A 17,490-nucleotide genomic window follows, 5' to 3' on the forward strand; every position below is an offset into this window, starting at 1 on the left:
AGAAGCTCTGTCACTGTATCACAATAAGACATTTGGTTTGTCTTCTGTAGCACAGGAAGAGTGCCAGTAGTTCCAAACATATGGGAGCCTTTTCACTTCCCTTCCTTCCCCATCACCCTCCCATCCCTCTCTCCCTTCTCAACCCTTCCCTTGCTCTCCCCCTCCCCTGCCCCACCCTCTTCACTTCCCCTCCCTCTTCACCTCCTCTCCCCTTCCCCCACCCTCCCCTACCCTTCCTTCCCCTCCCCATCCCCTTCCTCTCCCCTCCCGTCTCCTCTCCCCTCCCCCCCTCATCCTCCCCCTCCCCTCTCCCCCTCCCTTTCCCCCTCATCCTCCCCCTCCCCTTCATCCTCCCCCCCTCCCCTTCATCCTCCCCCCTGCCCCTCATCCTCCCCCTCCCCTTCCCCCATCCCTTCCCTCATCCTCCCACTCCTCCCCCACACCCTCTCCCCTTCCCCCTCTCCCTTTCCCCCTTCCCCCTCTCCCTTTCCCCCTTCCCCCGTCATCCTCCCCCACCCCCATCCCCTCTCCCCCTCCTCCCCGCAGTTAGTAACGCGGAGGAGGGACACGGAGGGTTAAACACCGCCCCTCTCCGAGTGGACACCCCATGATGTGGTGAAACCTTGCGCTGGAAGCCTGCGGTGAGGAGGGGGTTAAACCGGTGGGAGCGGAGGTTTGCTCCGTCCCGTGACTGACCTCCGCCTCCTACATAAGCGCCCCGCCCCGTCCCAGAGCGATTCCCGGTCACTTTCCACTCCTGCGGACACCTCTCTCTTCCCCCCCGCACCCCGGCTGTTCCCACCCCGGGCTCGCTGACAATGAGCTCCCGCTACCTCCCGGCCAGGACCATCCTGTTCGAGCAGAAGGCGGGCGGGGCGACCTACCGGATCCCGGCTCTGCTCCACCTGCCCGCCTCTGGGACCCTCCTCGCCTTCGCCGAGAAAAGGCGCAGTCAAGCCGATGTGGACGCCGACGTGTTGGTGGTGCGGCGGGGGGAGGTGTCCAGGAACAGCGTGGAGGTGAGTGGGTGTAGGTGGCTCCCCTCTCCCCTCTCCCCTCCCTCCTCTCCCCTCTCCCCTCTCCCCTCCCTCCTCTCCCCTCACCCCTCCCTCCTCTCCCCTCATGGGTTAAAAGGGGGCGTTAAAATTCTGACTGTAACGCAGGGTGGGAGTGGGGTGGGAGGCGCTCGGTGCTCAGGTTTGCGGTGCTAAAGGATGAAGGTTTATCGAGGGTGGTGAGGAATGTTCTTGTGCACGCATAACGAAAAGTTAGCAGCCAGGTCCAGCTGTGGTAAATAAAGGTAAACGACATGTTGGCATTCATTGCAAAGGGTTTGGAGTTTAGAAATGGGGAGGTTTTGTTACAATTGTACAAGGTATTGGTGAGGCTACATCTGGAGTAATGTGCACAGGTTTAGTCCCTTACTTAAGAAAGGACAGTAAAACAACAATAACTTGCTGTTGGACGTCGAAAAAGCCTGATGGTTCACCAAGTAATGTTGAGTGGGAGTACAGTAAACTCGCCTGACTGCAGTTCCTGTGGTCTTTCAACTTGCTGGGTTTACTAGGAAACTTTTATAATGCTGTGTAATACTCTGGGGCATCAGTAATATGATAACACCATCCAGTAGTTGGAGAATTTGCTGATCTGGCATCACGGAAGTCCTGAATGTGCCCATGTATTGGAATTTACAGTAGTGGCATCGGAGGTAGTCCAACAGTCATTGGCTCATGCTTGGGGTGGGAGGGCTGTCCTAGCACAAGTAGCTAATGAAGTTTGGAGCTCAGAAGGATGAGGGGTGATCTTGTGTTGTGGAGACATGACAGGCTAGATGTTGGGATGTTTATACTAGTGGCATAATCTTGACAAAGGCACTTGGATACAAAACTGGGGGATAGTTATTGAAACCTGAGGTGTGTAGGAACTTCTCATAGGGGAGGTGGGCAGTGAACCTCTGGTATTCTCTACTGCAAAGGGTTGTGGGGGTTGGATCATTGGTGGTATTTAAAGAGAAGGTAGATGCATTTTATTTGAAACATCAGGGAATTGAGGGTATGAGGATCTGAAAGAGATGATGCCTGGGGTTGATCAGCCATATTCATATAGAATGGAGAGGCAGATGAGGGGCAGAGTGGCCTACTCCTTTAATGTTCTTGTGTTCAGTTCACTTTGCCTTGTTGCAAGATAAGTGTGAGGTATTGCGTTATGGAAAGTCAAATCAGGGTAGGACTTTCACAGTAAATGGTAGGGCCCTGAGGAGTGCTATAGAACAGAGGGACCTTGGAGTTCAGGTACATGGTTTCCTGAAAGTGGCATCAAAAGTAGACAAGGTGGTGAAGAAGGCTTTTGGCACACTGGCCCTCATCAGTCAGGGCACTGAGTATAGAAGTTGGGAGGTTATGTTGCAAGATGCTGGTGGGGTCACACTTGAAGTGCTGTGTTCAGTTTTGGTCACACTGCTGTAGGAAAAATGTTATTAGACTGGAAAGGGTACAGAAATGATTTTGCCAGGACTTGAGGGGCTGAGTTATAGGGAGAGGCTGGACAGGCTTGGACTTTGTTCCTTGGAGCATAGGAGACTGAGAGGTGATCTTATAGAAGTATAATCACGAGGGGCATAGATAGACTGAGTGCATTCACCCTTTTTCCCAGGTTTGGAGAATAGAGAACTAGAGGGTCTAGGTTTAAGGTGAGAGGGGAAAGATTTAATAGGAACCTGAAGGGCAACTTTTTACACAGGGTGGTACATGTATGGAATGAGCTACCAGAGGAAATAGTTGAGGCAGGTACAATAACAACTCCTAAAGATGTTAGGACAGGTACATGGATAGGAAAGGTTTAGAGGGATATGGGCCAAATGTGGGCAAATGGGACTAGCTTAGATGGACATCTTGGTCAGTATGCACAAGTTGAGCCAAAGGGTCTGTCTCCATGCTGCATAATTCTATTGAGTTTCCCTAAAACTTGGAGGTGGTGTTTCTGCGAGGTAGATGTTTGTTCTGTCAGTCCCGGTGGGGAATTATTAACACTCCGGGTTTGCAGTGGTTGGTGATGTCGTTGGGGTCACTGTCATTCCAATCATGCTAACCTGTGCTTGTCTTTGTTCTAGTGGTGGGACATGGAGGTGCTGTCCTTAGCCCAGCTACGGGACCACAGATCCATGAACCCATGCCCCGTGTACGACAGCACCAGCCACACCCTCTTTCTCTTCTTCATTGCCATCCCCGGCAGGACCTCAGAGGTGCACCAGCTGTACACCGGAGTCAATGTGACCCGCCTCTGCTACGTGAGTAGTTCCGACCAGGGTCGCAGTTGGAGGGGCCCCACTGACCTCACTGATTCCACCCTGGGCTGCTCCGTCAGGGACTGGGCCACTTTTGGACTGGGTCCTGGTCATGGCATCCAATTGCAGTGCGGGCGCCTCCTCATCCCGGCCTATGCCTACCGCATCGACTCCATGGAGTGCTTTGGAAGGTGGTGCAAGAGCAGCCCACACTCCTTCGCCTTCTACAGTGACGATCAGGGCAAACACTGGAGCTTTGGAGAGTTCATCAGCGACCTGGAGACAGTTGAGTGCCAGCTGGTGGCACTGGATGAGGGTCAGGGGCATGGTGCCCTGTATTGCAACGCCAGGACCCCCGGTGACTGCCGGGCTCAGGCGCTGAGCTTGGACCGAGGGGCTGCCTTCCAGGAGGGGACCCTCGTCCCCAAGCTGGTGGAACCAGGCAACGGGTGCCACGGCAGTGTGGTTGGCTTCCCGGCTCCTGTTCTGGGATTGGCTGAGGACTCCGGGGCCAGTGATGGGTCCTCTTCCCCAGACCTCCCCTCCACACCTCAGCACAAGTGCTGGAAAATTGCCACTGACCTGCCTCCACCTACCTGGGTGGTTTACTGCCACCCCACCAGCCCCACGTCCCGGCTGCACCTGGGGGTCTACCTCAACACCTCTCCACGGGACCCACACAGCTGGTCAGAGCCCTGGGTGATCTACCGGGGTCCCAGCGCTTACTCGGACCTGGCCTTTGTCCAGCTGAGCTCCGCGAAACACCAGGAGACCCACCCCACCACCCCTGCGTTTGGCTGCCTCTACGAATGTGGATCCAGGACGCCATATGAGACTATAGCCTTCAGCCTGTTCACAGTGCGGGAGCTGCTGCACAATGTCCCCCACTTCCCTGGGGAGACCCAGGAGGAACTCAGTGTCACAACTGGAGGTGTCTGTTGCTGCATCACCTGAACTGTGTGTGTGAATTTCATGGGAGTAATGTCAGTAGCAAATTGGTGATGTACAGTTGGCTAAATAGTTTGTATAACCTGCAAAATAAACACTTTATTGCAAACCTGGTGACTTTACTACCTGAAGGTCTGTGTGGATAAGGGAAGTCTTCAATATCCACTGAATCTTGTTAAGTAGTTTGTAATGAATTTGGGCAAACAGATGAAATGCAAAATGTTTGAAATACTTGAGTCAGCCAGTGTCTGAAGGGAGAGTTCCCATTTGAGGTCAAAGATTTCTTATACTAAAGTAGGAACTAGCTCAGATGAGATGTCTTCAACCTGAAATGTTAATAGTTTTTCCCCTCTATAGATCCTGTGTTTCCAATATTCTTGTTTTTGTTTCAGATTTCCAGCAACTGTGGGGTTTTCTGTCATCACTGGATCATTGATCATGGTCTATCGTCTACCTGTCTTCAGCCACTGTTCCTGGAATAGTCATGACATCTTGGGTCATTGAACTGGAACATTAACCCTGTTTCTTTTGTTTTGATTTCCTATTTTCAGCATCAGTGATCTTTTTGATTCTGATGAGATGTTTTGACATTGTGCACATCATGCAGAGATAAATTGGAATCTCCTTAAAATTTGGCCTGAATTTGGAAAAACCCTGAGCAAATAGCCAGTGCCAGTATTCTCTGTGGACAGGGTGGAGTAGTTGCAGAGGGGAGAGCAGGGTCCAGTTTGCAATAGATTTGTGATTGAGGACAGTGCCTTTGGGTGTAGCTGCCTTTAAGGGTTAATAAAGAAACACCTGTGGTTGAGCTCATGGCCAACATTTACCATTCCCTTTAGTTCTAATGCAGAGAGATTGCGTAGTTCTAACAATTTTAGCAGTCATGAAACCATCCAGTAAACTGTCTTCCCTCAGCATTTACATTGCACATGCTCTCGCCCTCTAAATGCCCTCATTGACCAAATGACCTAATTTACAACTTATCCCCAGGGCAGCCCTGGTCTTGCCCTATCAGAGATATTTCCCCCTTCCCCTCCATGCATCCCCCAACCCTCTGTGCAACTTGGTTTCTCTTTTCAAGTGTTTGACCTGAAATGTTGACTGTTCCCCTCTTCACAGGCCTGAGCCTTTCCAGCACTTCCAGTTTTTGTTTGCTTTCTAGCATGTGACATTTTCATTCTTGTAATGCATGTTTCCTTGTGATCTGCCTGTGGTGGCAGTGACCATGAGGTTCTCTAGATTGGAAGCTTTGTCTGGAGAATCAAAACTTTTCTACTATCAGGAAGTATTTTGTAGGGTAGTATTTTAATTGCCTCAGAAATCCTTAACTTTTATGCAGCTTCCTCTAATGTTCTTGGCACCAGCGTCCATTGCCTGCAGTTGGGCACTTCAGGCATGAGGAGAATTGCCTTTAACAGAAGTTGCAGCATCTAAGATGTGAAAAAATGATTTTATAAATGCCCCTGAGTAGTTCAATGAAAATCAAAAGGTGAGACTGGATTTGTGATTGAGTCAAATTGGATAGCAATCAGTCTTGATGCCTTTCAATATCCACTTGAATCGTTAGATATTGTTAAACAACATTTGTCACTTCAAAGAAATTCTTACGAGCTGAAAATAGTATGAAAATATCTTTGAGGAAAAAATTCTTCTAGCAAACAGCTAAACTACCTGGATGAAGAGTAAGGTAAGATTTCTTTATTAGTCACATGTACATCGAAACACAGTGAAATGCATCTTTTGCATAGAATGTTCTGGGGGCAGCCCGCAAGTGTCGCCACACTTCTGGCACCAACATAGCACGCCCACAACTTCCTAACCCGTACATCTTTGGAATGTGGGAGGAAACCGGAGCACCCAGAGGAAACCCAATTTGTAGGTAAGCGGGAAGGAACTGATCACTCGGCTTCATGTCATGAAGCACAGGAAGTAACAATGGCTCCTGGTTCTAGACACTCCAGCTCGGGGAAACATCCTTTCCACTTTGTCTAATTACAATCAGATCCCCTTGTTTTCTAAGCTCTAGTGAATGTGAACCTGGTTGACTTGAGCTCTCCTTGTATGGCAGTCCCACCATCACAGCTGTACTTCTTTGGCAAGCATGTTCTTTTCAGGCAAGGAAACCAAAAACTGCAGTGCTCCAGGTGTGGCCTCACCAAGGCTCTCTATAATTATAGCAAGACATCCTTGCTCCTGTATTCAAGGCCAATGTGCCATCAGCTGGCTTACTGTTAACAGCACCTGTATGTTTGCTTTCAGTGTACAGGTCTTTGTAGATTTCCACGTTTTACACCATATAAATAATGTACCATCTTTGCTTTTCCTACTGAAGTGGCTGTTTATCCACATTAAACTGCAACTGCCATGTCTTTGCCCACTCACTCAATCTGTTCAAGTTGCCTTGAAGCCTCTTTGCATCTACCCAATTTAGTGCTGTTGGCGAACTTAGAAATATTTCATCTGATTTCCCACACCCATCTAGATCATTGATGTATATTGTAACTAGCTGGGGCCCCAAGCACTGATCCTGCCATCCTAAAAAAGGCCATTGATTTCTCCTCTATTCCCTGCTGCTGATCAGTTTTCAATACATCCATCCCAATATCATGCACTGTAAGTTTACACACAAATATTTTATGTAGGACTTTATTTTAAAAATTCTGAAAATCCAGGTTCACCACACCTACTGGTTTTACCTTGTCTATTCTACCAATTTTGGGGGAAAAAAAAGCTTTGTGCAACACTTTCCCTTTCAGAAATCTATATTGACTTTGTCTAACTCCTCCCCCCCCATGTGTCCTGTTTTCTCATGCTTCCTGATGGCCTTTAGCATTTTCCGTCATTGTTGTTGGACTTAACCAGTCTGTGGTTTCTGGTTTCTCACCCCATTATGAAATAGCAAGTTTACATTTACTACCTCCCAATTTGCAAGAACTGTTATTTTGACATCTGTAGAATTTAAAATGGCAACCAATGCATTCACTATTCTCACAGCTACCTCCTTCACTTTTCTGGGAAGCAAATAATCAGGTCTAGTGGATTTCAGAGCCATTAATTTCTTTAGGACAATTTTCTTACTAACATTAACTTCCTTTTAGTTCCTCGCCTTCAGTAGGTGACTTTCCAGTTGGTACCAGAACTGGCTGGTTCTGGCGAACAGTCATCAACTTGTAACATCAAGTGTTTCCCACTCCCCAGATTCTTACTAATGTGCTGTGTACCTGCATGTTTTGTATCTCTGTTCTGGTGTTTTGTTCTCTCCTGTCCTTAGTCATCTATTTGACCTATCACCTCTTTCCAATATGTCAGCTGGGATTAACCAGCCTTCCCCACACTCTGTCAGCCAGCACCACCACCACTCAGGGTCTCATGGCCCCCACCCTATCACAGACACTCCCCTTGTTTCCTCCTCCATCCTTTTTCTGTGCAACTTAAAAGTTTGATCCCCACCTTTTCTCAGTTCTTAGAGGCTGAGGTCTAACAAGATGCTTCTGACTTGGAGGCTTTGTAACAAGGGGAGACTGGGATTGCTTTCCCTGGTGGATGAGGGGTGACCTTGGAGAGGTTTATAAAATTGAGGTGAATTGTCAGTATTTTTCCTAGGGTAGTGGAGTCTGAAACTAAAAGGCATAGGTTTAAGGTGAGAGGGGAAAGATTTAAAGTGAACCTGAGGGGTGACTTTTCGCACAGTGGTGGGTGTATGGAACAAGCTGCCAGAGGAAATGGTAGCACTGGCTACAATTACAATGCTTAGAAGATGTATAGACATACATGGGTAGGAAAGGTTTGGCAGGATATAGGCCAAATGCAGGCAAATGGGACCAGCTCAAGTAGACAACTTTCTTGGCATGGACAAGTTGGGCTGAAGTTCCTGTTACCATGCTGTATAACTGACTCTAACCTACAATGGTAACCAATTCATCCTATGTTCCCACAGCATCATCCTGTATTCTGGGATGCAAATCATTTCCTGGGGATTTATTGGCTTTTGGTGCTATTAATCTCTTCAGCACCTTTTCCTCATTAATGAAGGCAATGAACTAAAAGTTAGATGACTTTGCAGTTTGTATCTGAACTAGTCAGTTCTGGGGAAAGTTGATCAACTTTTAACATCTACTCTTTCTAACCACCAGAGAGTTGAAGGGATCCATAAAATGTTGGGATTCTTTGAGATTGTTAACAATCCAACCAGTGAAGAACATTGGTGCTTTGAGGCAGCAGCTGTGCCAAACTGCTGCCCAGAGACCTGGGTTCAATCCTGACCTCTGGTGCTGTCTGTCTGGAGTTTGCACATTCTCCCTGTGACTCCATGGGTTTCCTCTGGGTGCTCCCTGTTTCCTCCCACATTGCGAGGATGTACTGGCTGGTAGGTTAATTGGCTGTTGTAATCTGCCCCTAGTGTGTAGGTGAGTGGTAGAATCTGGCGGAGGTGGGAATTGATGGGAATTTGGGGAGAATTAAAATACAATGGGATTGATGTAGGATTAGTGTAAGTGGGTAGTTAATAGTTGGTGGGCTGAAGGGCCTGTTTCCATTGCTATATCTCTGGATGTCTCTAACCTGTGGTAAGAGCCAAGAACAATGAGTTATCAAGTACATTGAGGTGATCACTTATCAGATGATCTCAAGCCAAGTCTGCTGTTTGATTCATGTCCTTGACTCCATCCTGCTGCACACCATCAGGTACAACCCTGGTGCCACCTCAGCCTGGCCAGAGGTTGAACAGACCAACTAACAGCTGTAGACCGACCTGGTCTTTGAAGTAGAGAAAATCCTTGGCTCATACTTGCCATCTGATCCCCTTCTGGGAAAGGGAGTAAGTGCCAGGGATTTAGAGATGCTGCAGTTGTGAAAGGTGACTGGTCTGATTTGTGGTGATTATAGCAGGATCTGCCTGAGGTTGGCCAGAGGGAAAGTTATTGTGAGAATCCTCTTCAACCACCCCCTGTTAGACCTTCCCCAGATTTGCAATGAAGATTCCACACAACATGAGGTACAATGGGCACAATCTTTGTCATGTTGCAAATCCAAGATAAATACAGAGAAGAGCAACAACCAATTTCTCAATGCTACTAAAGCCTTGGGCACTCAACTTTGGCTAAACTTGGATTCATTACTATTCTACATCTGCTGCATAATGACAAGTGGGCTGAGGTTGAGGGAGTGTGTGTCATTGCACCAGCCCTCTTCCTGATCTTTCTCACTCGATCAAGTGTCCTGTAGGAGTGGAGTTAATCTAGAAGACAGATTGTTCAAGGAAAGGAAAATCAAACACTGTGGATGCTGGATGTCCGAAATAAAAACAGAAAATGCCTAGCAGGTCAGGCAGCAGCTGTGGGGAGAGAACCTGTTGATGTTTCAGACTGGAGATGTTTTGTTGGACTGCTCAATTCTAGTTTCTACATACAACCAAGTTCACCACGATAGTCCAATTTGCGGCATGCGGCTGATACTCGTACATGTGCAGACTTGGGATGGAGCTTCAAGTCATTGTTGATTCCTTCACTAAAGGATAGACCTTATAATCAATACCCAGAAGTTAAAGGCCATACACTAATAGAATGAACTCATCCCAAATTGCTCATTCACCAAGCATGATCTGAGCTGGACTCTGGAGATCCTGCTGAGAACTCTGGACTAACCTGGAACCCTCAAATCCCCCTCACCCCCCCCCCCCCAAGAAGAATACAATAATATAAAAGTGCCATCGAGTAGTGTACCCATGGGTTGCCCACCTTTTCAGCCCAGTCCTATATAGAGGTGCCATCTAGCAGTTGTACTACATACCATACGAATTTTCTGCCTGAAATTGTTGAATGCATTTTATTTTTTGTTGTGTGTGGCCAAAAGCACTGGCGATTAGAGTCATAGCGAGAGAGACAGCATAGAAACAGTCTTCAGTCCACTGAGTCCACCCTAACCATCAACCACCCATTTACACTAATCCAACATTAATTCCATATTTTTTATTCTCCCCACCTTCTCATCAACACATCACCTACACATCAGGGGTAATTTACAGCTAGTTGACCTACCAATCCTCACGTCTTTGCTTTTTGGGAGGGAACTGGAGCACTGGGAGGGGGCGGGGGGGGAACCCATGCAGTGGGAACGCCACACTGGAAGCACCAGAGGTCAAGATTGAACCTGGGTCCCTGGAGCTGTGAGGCAGCAGCTCTACCTAATGCGCCGCTGTGTTATCCTATAATGCAACCATTACAAGTGGTATTCAGCCATTTGAATTGAAATTGGCTCCAGGGCTGCTTGTGTGGGTAAAAGGGATACAGAAACCACAATGTGACATTTCACTGCAGATCTCGGAGTACAGCAGTCTTACACTGTGGGCTTTGGTGGAGTGAACGGCTAGTGAGCAGCAATGAGTTTCTTTACTGCTTTAATTCTCCGAGTAGAAGTAAAGAAGGTTGGAACTTCAGATTGTTGTAGGTTGTACTTAGAGGGAATAAACTCCCCAGTGCAGTTAGCTATTCCCTTAATGGAGAGCACTAAGGTAATTCAAGGGTCTTCCATGGAGGAGAACGCCGGTGAAATGCTTCTCCTGAAATAGGAAGGAGATCAGGGAGTGTGTGGGATTTATTCAGCTGCAGCTCCTGACTGACTGTGTTGCACAGCTGGGAGTGGGGGAATGGATTCATGTGGAGGACGTTGTGGATGGCACATGAATGCTCATCCCACAGATTTTGGCTACAGGTGGTAAAACAGTCGATGAACACCAGGTGGAGCAGTGGGTACAGGCAGGTAGAGTAGGAAGCCCGTGTCTGTCTCCCTCTCAGACACGTTTAATATTGTGGGTGGGTTAGGTGGATGGGATGTGGGTGTGGCCTCTCAGAGGAAAGCAGCAATAGCCGAGTTTGTGGCACCACAACTGGGAGGAAACACACCAGGAGAGTGACAGTGATGGTAAGGGGAGCAGACAGATGTTCCTGTGGCTGTGAACAAGGCTCCCAAATGGTAAGTTACCTTCCTGGTGCCAGAGACAAGGTTGTCTCAGAGTGACTAATTCTCAACAATTAGTCTTGAGAATTTTGCTAATTATTTACAATCATGGTAAATTGTTACTTTTCCAGTTGTAAGAAGTTATATATAACTCCTTACACATCCTTGCCTGGGATGGAGCGTTTCAGTTACGAGGAGACTGGGTTTGTTTTCCTTGAAGAGGAGGCTGAGGGATGATCTGATGGAGGTACACAGAATTATGAGGGGCATAGATAGGGAGGACAGTGAGAAACTTTTCCCCATGATGGAGATGTCTAAAACCAGAGCAAATAGATTTAAGCTGAGGATTTAGAAGTTCTGAGGGGAATTTTTTTTATCCAGAGGGTGGTTGCAATCTGGAATACACTTCCTGAGAAGGTGGTGAAGACAGGCAGTCTCATATTTAAGAAGTATCTGGACGAGCACTTGAAGTGCCAAAGGTGTGGTCAGCTAGGGACCAAGTGCTGGTAAGTGGGATTAGTATTGATTGGTACTTGATGGTTGGTATGGGTCTGTTCTGTACTGTATGACTCCATGCCTCACTGATGGACTTGTGGACAGCTGATGGACTCCACACAAAAGTCCAATGGTGGGACCTAGTCTTATATTGGGGAAAATAAGCACAGACTCTACATCCATCAGAATTAACAGTGTCCTGAAATCCTGTTGATTTCAATGGGGAAGGCATGATCACAGATAAGGTTAGAAGCAAAAAATGCAGGCAAGTTAGTTTTCATGTTTTTAAATTACTCCCATGTTTTAATTATTTTTTTAGTTGCCTGCTTCAAAGTCTTTCTCCCTGCCTGCATTTTGCTGGCCATAGTAGACATACTGGAGGCAGGACCTCTGCACCACAATGCCCAAAACTTTTGACTTTATTCTGTCATGATCTTGAAGCCACAACACAGGCACTCTCTCACTTACCATCACTCAGGTCCAATATTACAGAAGAGCACATCAGGTGCAGGACTGGATGTGCTAAAACAAAAGTGATGTCTTAGGTCAAGCTACATGGCAATGTCCTACAGCTGAGGCTTGGTGCTCCCACTGACAACAGATCAAATCCCTGCCCTGCTGTTCCACTTCTTAACCCAGATGTGGATGGTGGTGGAAAGTTAAACAGCAGGAAGGTAATGGTCACAGCCACATAGGATACCATCATGCTTAAGCTTTCATCCTCAAATTTACACTGACATAGGAGGCTGCTCAGCCCATTGGGATCATGCTATCCAGGGTGCCAATCTCATTCGTCCTATTTAGCTTCTCCTTTGTTCCTTGTCTCCCTCATACACATCTATCAACTCATTTTTGCCATTAACCTGCACTTGTTAGAGCAAACAAGTGACCCACCAACACATCTTTGGGATGTGGGAGGAAACCAGGGCATCCAGAGGAAACCCATGCAGTCATGGGGAGAGCGTGCAAACTCTGCACCAACAGCATCTGGGCTCAGGTTGAAACCCAGGCTGCTGGAACCATGAGACAGCTGCACTGTGCCATAGGTTAAAATCCTAAAATTCTATGGTTCCAAAAGGCGACTCAACAAGGGATGCAATTTGCTAGATTTAATGCATTAAAAATGCTAATGGTGAAGTAAAGATATTGAAGATTGGCAAATCCCTATCATTTGATGGTTTCCACCCAAGAGTGTCAGAAGATCAGGATGTTGTACATGCTGCAGTCACATTGCCAAAGGACTTGGACTCAAGAAATGTCCACTCAGTTTAGCCTAAACAGTCTGTTCCAACTTTCAGTTACTCTGATCACACTTTGTCATGGGTCCTGTAACAATGCCATCCAGTAGCACTTCCCATTTAAAATATCCAACAACCTTTTGGAATAAGTGACACCCAGAGTTGGGGAAAGTAGTTTGAGTATTTCCTCTTGCAGATCTTAAAGTCCATGTGTAAGGGTAGTCTATACACACTATGACTGAGTGGATAGATTTGAGCTTTGTTAGTGCGTGGAATGGATGGACAAAATGACCACCTCTTATCAAATGAAAAGGACTGCAATGGGCAGAATATCAATGTAAGAGTTGTTGCATCTTTTAACAAAAAACTTTTGTCTTGTAGTTTTGGAAGTACAATCAGGTAGAAGCAAACAGCTGTGCAGCCCAGCACCACTGGATTTCATTGCTTACCTAGGGTCAGAGTGAAACCACCAATTCCATGCCATCAAACACCCATTTACACTAATCCCATTTTATTCCCCCCACATTCCCATCAACTGCCCCCCAAAACCCCAAGATTCTACCACTCACCTGCTCATGTGGGACAATTTACAGCAGCCAATTAACCCATCAACCTTTCCACACCCCCCACCCCTAAAATTGAACACTTCTGCTCAACAATTTCCTCATTTCCAACTCCCCTCCAGTGAAAACCTCCCCCCACACCCAGGATTTCAATGATTACAGACCTGAACAATTATGGCAGATAACAAACAGAGCTGTTTATTGCCAGACTGAGCTGGAACACATCAAATTGTGTCCTCCAAGCCAAAGGCAAAACTTTGCCGATGATACTGGAGCAGTAACCACAGGAGGAGCATCAAATACCAAGAAGATCATTCCGAATGGCTAAAATAAACTTAGGTGCCTCTGACGCATCAAAATAAAGTACATCCTAGCTCAGTTGGTAGTTGTGGTTAAAAGGCTTGAAGATACTTCCAGTTTCGTTCTGATGCCTTCCTTTGAATACAGCTCCTCCCCCAGTTACAAACACCTGATTTACTTACAGCCCATACATACGAATGAATGCTTGGGAGACCAGCAGGATGGATTTACCAGCTGATGCATCTTCTGCCAGGTGGGAACTTGGTTCACGACATTTCTGAGTTGCGTACTGTTTTGGTGACGAACAGTTCACAGAATGAAACCCAGCTGTAACTTGGGGAGGACCTGGAAAATGTTAAGGCCCTCCCTGCTGTCTCTCAGCTGATGTTGAAGGCGGCACAGCCTTCTTCGTGTTGTAGCAAGCTCTCTGGGTAGACATAATTCCTACTCACCAAAAACAAGTTAGCTGACCAGTCATGTCAAATTTTCTTTCTCAAAGATGCATGGGAGGAAACAGACCCACCTTGAAAGTGTTGCTGTAAATAAAGCCAGAAACAGCAGGTGGCCCATTCTTGTATTTTATTGTCCATTACACTGTATATAAAACACAATCCACTGCTCCGAGAGCATGGATATGCTCCTTCACCATAAATAACTACAACCAAACCTAAACTGGATTTTAAGATAGGTAACAATTGGGTTTGCAGACCTAGTGTGCACTTGTACACTGTTAATGCACGCAGTATACAAATACAAGACAGACAGGAACACAATCCCGAGCTTCACTGACAAGGTTGCAGAGTTACTGCTCGTCTTCCTCAATGGGATGCAGGTATCTGGAGCTTGGAACTGATTACAGCTGTGTGTCAGACCTGGAATCACCATGGGAATAGGCCCTTGATGAAAAGCAGAGTCAGTAATTTGAAAAGAAAAGTCAGATTACGTGTAGGCGCCAGCAAACCATGATCCAGCGAAACATTCAGGGTGGGTTTCTCCAGATCTCCAGCCACAACACTGGGTAAACCCAACAAAATGAATCAACCAGTCCCCCCTGGGTATCTTGCAAAAGTCACAGCTGAAACTCCTGGCAGATTGCTACCCTCACACATTTTGAGACTGATCAGTCCTTTGCCTGGATGTTACCAACAGTATTTTTAGAACAACCTCTTTTGCACATCTCATTTCCCTTTATGTCATGCTGCAGTTTCTTTGCGACTTCCCAGTCTTACTACCAACTGTCCATTCTTAAGTCATACTATTTGAAGTCTTTCAGGTCAGGAACACTGCAGTCCTAAACACACGCTTCCACTCCCACAGAAATCTTATTTGGTTCACTTTGCTCTTTCACTCTCCCCTAATTATATCATGGCATTTCTACCAGATTTGGGTCAAATGTTTTTATTGTAGGAGCAGGACAATGTGGCTGGGCACATTTTATAGCAGTATTGTCACTCATTTTGTTCATCTTCCTAATGCATAGAGTAAAAGCAAAATAATCCAATCAGCCTGCCATCCCCTTTAAGGCCATACAGAGGATCCATTCAAAATTATCACTGATTCCAACTTACATAATAGAACCTAGAAGGAATGTGATCGTACTTACACAATGGAACATTTATGTACTTACAGAAGAAAACACAAACTTAATTTGGACACGATATTATGGTAATTTTTTTTTGTGCTACATCAAGTGAGATAAAGAAACTTCCTTTGAAAGTAGATGAAATAAAAACTGCATCGCAAAACTCATTTGTTACATGTCCTGCTAACACCAGGGTTTCCCCAGTTTGTTCAGTAGGAAAGTCCATGTCAATGCCATTAAAGACATTGGCCAGCAGCGTTTCAGTTCAAGGACTGAACACAGTTCCACAGATCTCCAATGACCTGGTGATCCTTTGGCAACAGCAACTCAATTGCTGTACAATGGTAACAGTAATACTTCTTCGATGTGCCTACAAATTTTTGTTCTCTGGAATACTAACAGTGCAAAATCAGTGTTGGGGGTGAGGGCGCAGTCATGGTTAAAACATTTGAGTCATCTACCTTTTGAATCTGTCCTTAAAACAAGAGAGAATGTTCTTTTCCAGCTGCCCACAGATCACTCATTGTCACCCATTTAGATATGAAAAGTTTGGAGTGTTAACCTGAAGAAAGACTGTTCCAGATGTGGCCAGCCTTCGATTTAAGACATGCAGTCTTAAATTTCTCCACCATCTGATCCAAGTAACATTCTGCTTTGCTTGTTTCATGCTCGTGTCGCAACCCAGGCTGGAGCGCTTACAGAAATTGAGATCCCACCTGGGAAGGCAGTATGTTTCTCTCTCTCCTCCATCAAGATGTTTGCAGGGAAACAAGGTGGTGTGATTCCCAACAGGTGTGACTTGCACCCTTTCAATCAACCCCACGATTCAGCACTGTGGAACTGTCCTACAAAGAGACAGAATCACTTTTGCAGGTCGTGGTAAAAATAAAAATATGGGGTTATGTCACTGTAATTTGCGGTGTTTGGAGGGGTGGGAGAAAAGGGAGCTTTGTGCTGTCTAAGATGAGGGATTATAATATACTCAGGAGTAACATTCATGTCTCTACAACTTCACGTTTAAGTGTTTTTTTTAAATAAAACTGTTTTCACTCCTTAATCTTATCCTTCACAAATTCTCCCTTCCAGTTGCTGAGCTGGTCTTTTCAATGGCCAACCTCGATCTCCCCCTGCAACATGCAGGGGTCCATCTTGAAGGCTGTTAAGAAGACTCCCTTGATCAGACCAGCAGATTGGACTGACTGAAAACGCAGCCTTCGCAGTCGAGAGACACTTTGCCTATGCCATCGGACTACTCCAAGAGTAGTCTGGAATGATTTGACTGATCCAAGGTCTGGATAAGCACCACCAACTCCCACATCCAACTAACATCTTTTGTAAGCAGCAGAATGTAGCCCCCTCTTAAAAGAGTTCAGTGAAAGTTGTACACCATCTTGGAGTCTCTACCCCGAATGTATATAATCCATGCTTGCGCACCCTTATAAATGGCATTATTTAATTTTAAAACCATTTTAAAAAATTGAAATCTGAAACAGAACCTAGACAGGCAAGCAAGAGATGCTGTCTCTCACACAGTACATTTCTACTAATACAGATTGATATACACCATCAATTAACCTTCTCTGCATAAAAAGAAACTGTAAAAATATTGTAACTTCTAATTAAAACAACAAAAAAAAATCAACCCCTCATATTTGGTGCCACCCCTCATGGCATCAGTGTTAAAAGTAAAACATCTTCAGTTCTGATCCAACAGTGTGATCGAGTCTCAGCGGCTTGGCCATGAAGCAGTGGCATCAGCAGTCACAGACTTTCCTAACTGCAGCAGGAAGGGTGTTGTTGGGTGCTGGGTCACGGGGCACATAGGAAGCCCCTGAAGGTGCCGAGATCCTCACCGCGCAGAGTTCTTGCTAGAACCGCTTAATGAAAACCTGCAGGAGGGGTAGAGAAAAGACAAACAAATCAAAAGCAGCAGCTTTAACCCACTGGTTCTACTGCACCCACTCAATTCAGCCCTGTCCTGCCACACACACATTAGGTGTCTTGCTGTATATCAACTGCCTCAAGAGCACTTAACTTGGGAACTGATTTGGGCATTGACTGCAGGAGAAAGGTCTCATTTGTTCTTTGAAGATATTAAGTGAGCAACAGCACAGATTAACAGGCTTT

The 17,490-nt window shown here is 46.2% G+C and overlaps 2 protein-coding genes across 2 annotated transcripts in view; one reads left to right on the forward strand and one right to left on the reverse strand.

Annotated features, from left to right (window-relative positions):
• The first annotated feature begins 705 nt into the window (after positions 1–705).
• Positions 706–4,319, forward strand: neu4 (sialidase 4). The gene is made up of 2 exons (XM_052018179.1): positions 706–1,019; positions 3,110–4,319. The coding sequence occupies exons 1-2, from the start codon at positions 819–821 to the stop codon at positions 4,235–4,237; spliced, it is 1,329 nt and encodes a 442-aa protein (XP_051874139.1). The 5' UTR covers positions 706–818; the 3' UTR covers positions 4,238–4,319.
• Positions 4,320–14,344: 10,025 nt separating this feature from the next.
• stk25b (serine/threonine kinase 25b) overlaps positions 14,345–17,490 on the reverse strand; it is a 48,126-nt gene continuing 44,980 nt past the window's right edge. The window contains exon 11 of the mRNA XM_052018475.1: positions 14,345–17,252. Coding sequence (XP_051874435.1) covers positions 17,213–17,252 — 40 coding nt within the window. The 3' untranslated portion in view covers positions 14,345–17,212. The remainder of the gene's footprint in view (positions 17,253–17,490) is intronic.

The sequence above is a fragment of the Pristis pectinata genome, chromosome 6, assembly GCF_009764475.1.
Source record: "Pristis pectinata isolate sPriPec2 chromosome 6, sPriPec2.1.pri, whole genome shotgun sequence".
Classification (NCBI taxonomy): Eukaryota; Metazoa; Chordata; class Chondrichthyes; order Rhinopristiformes; family Pristidae; genus Pristis; species Pristis pectinata.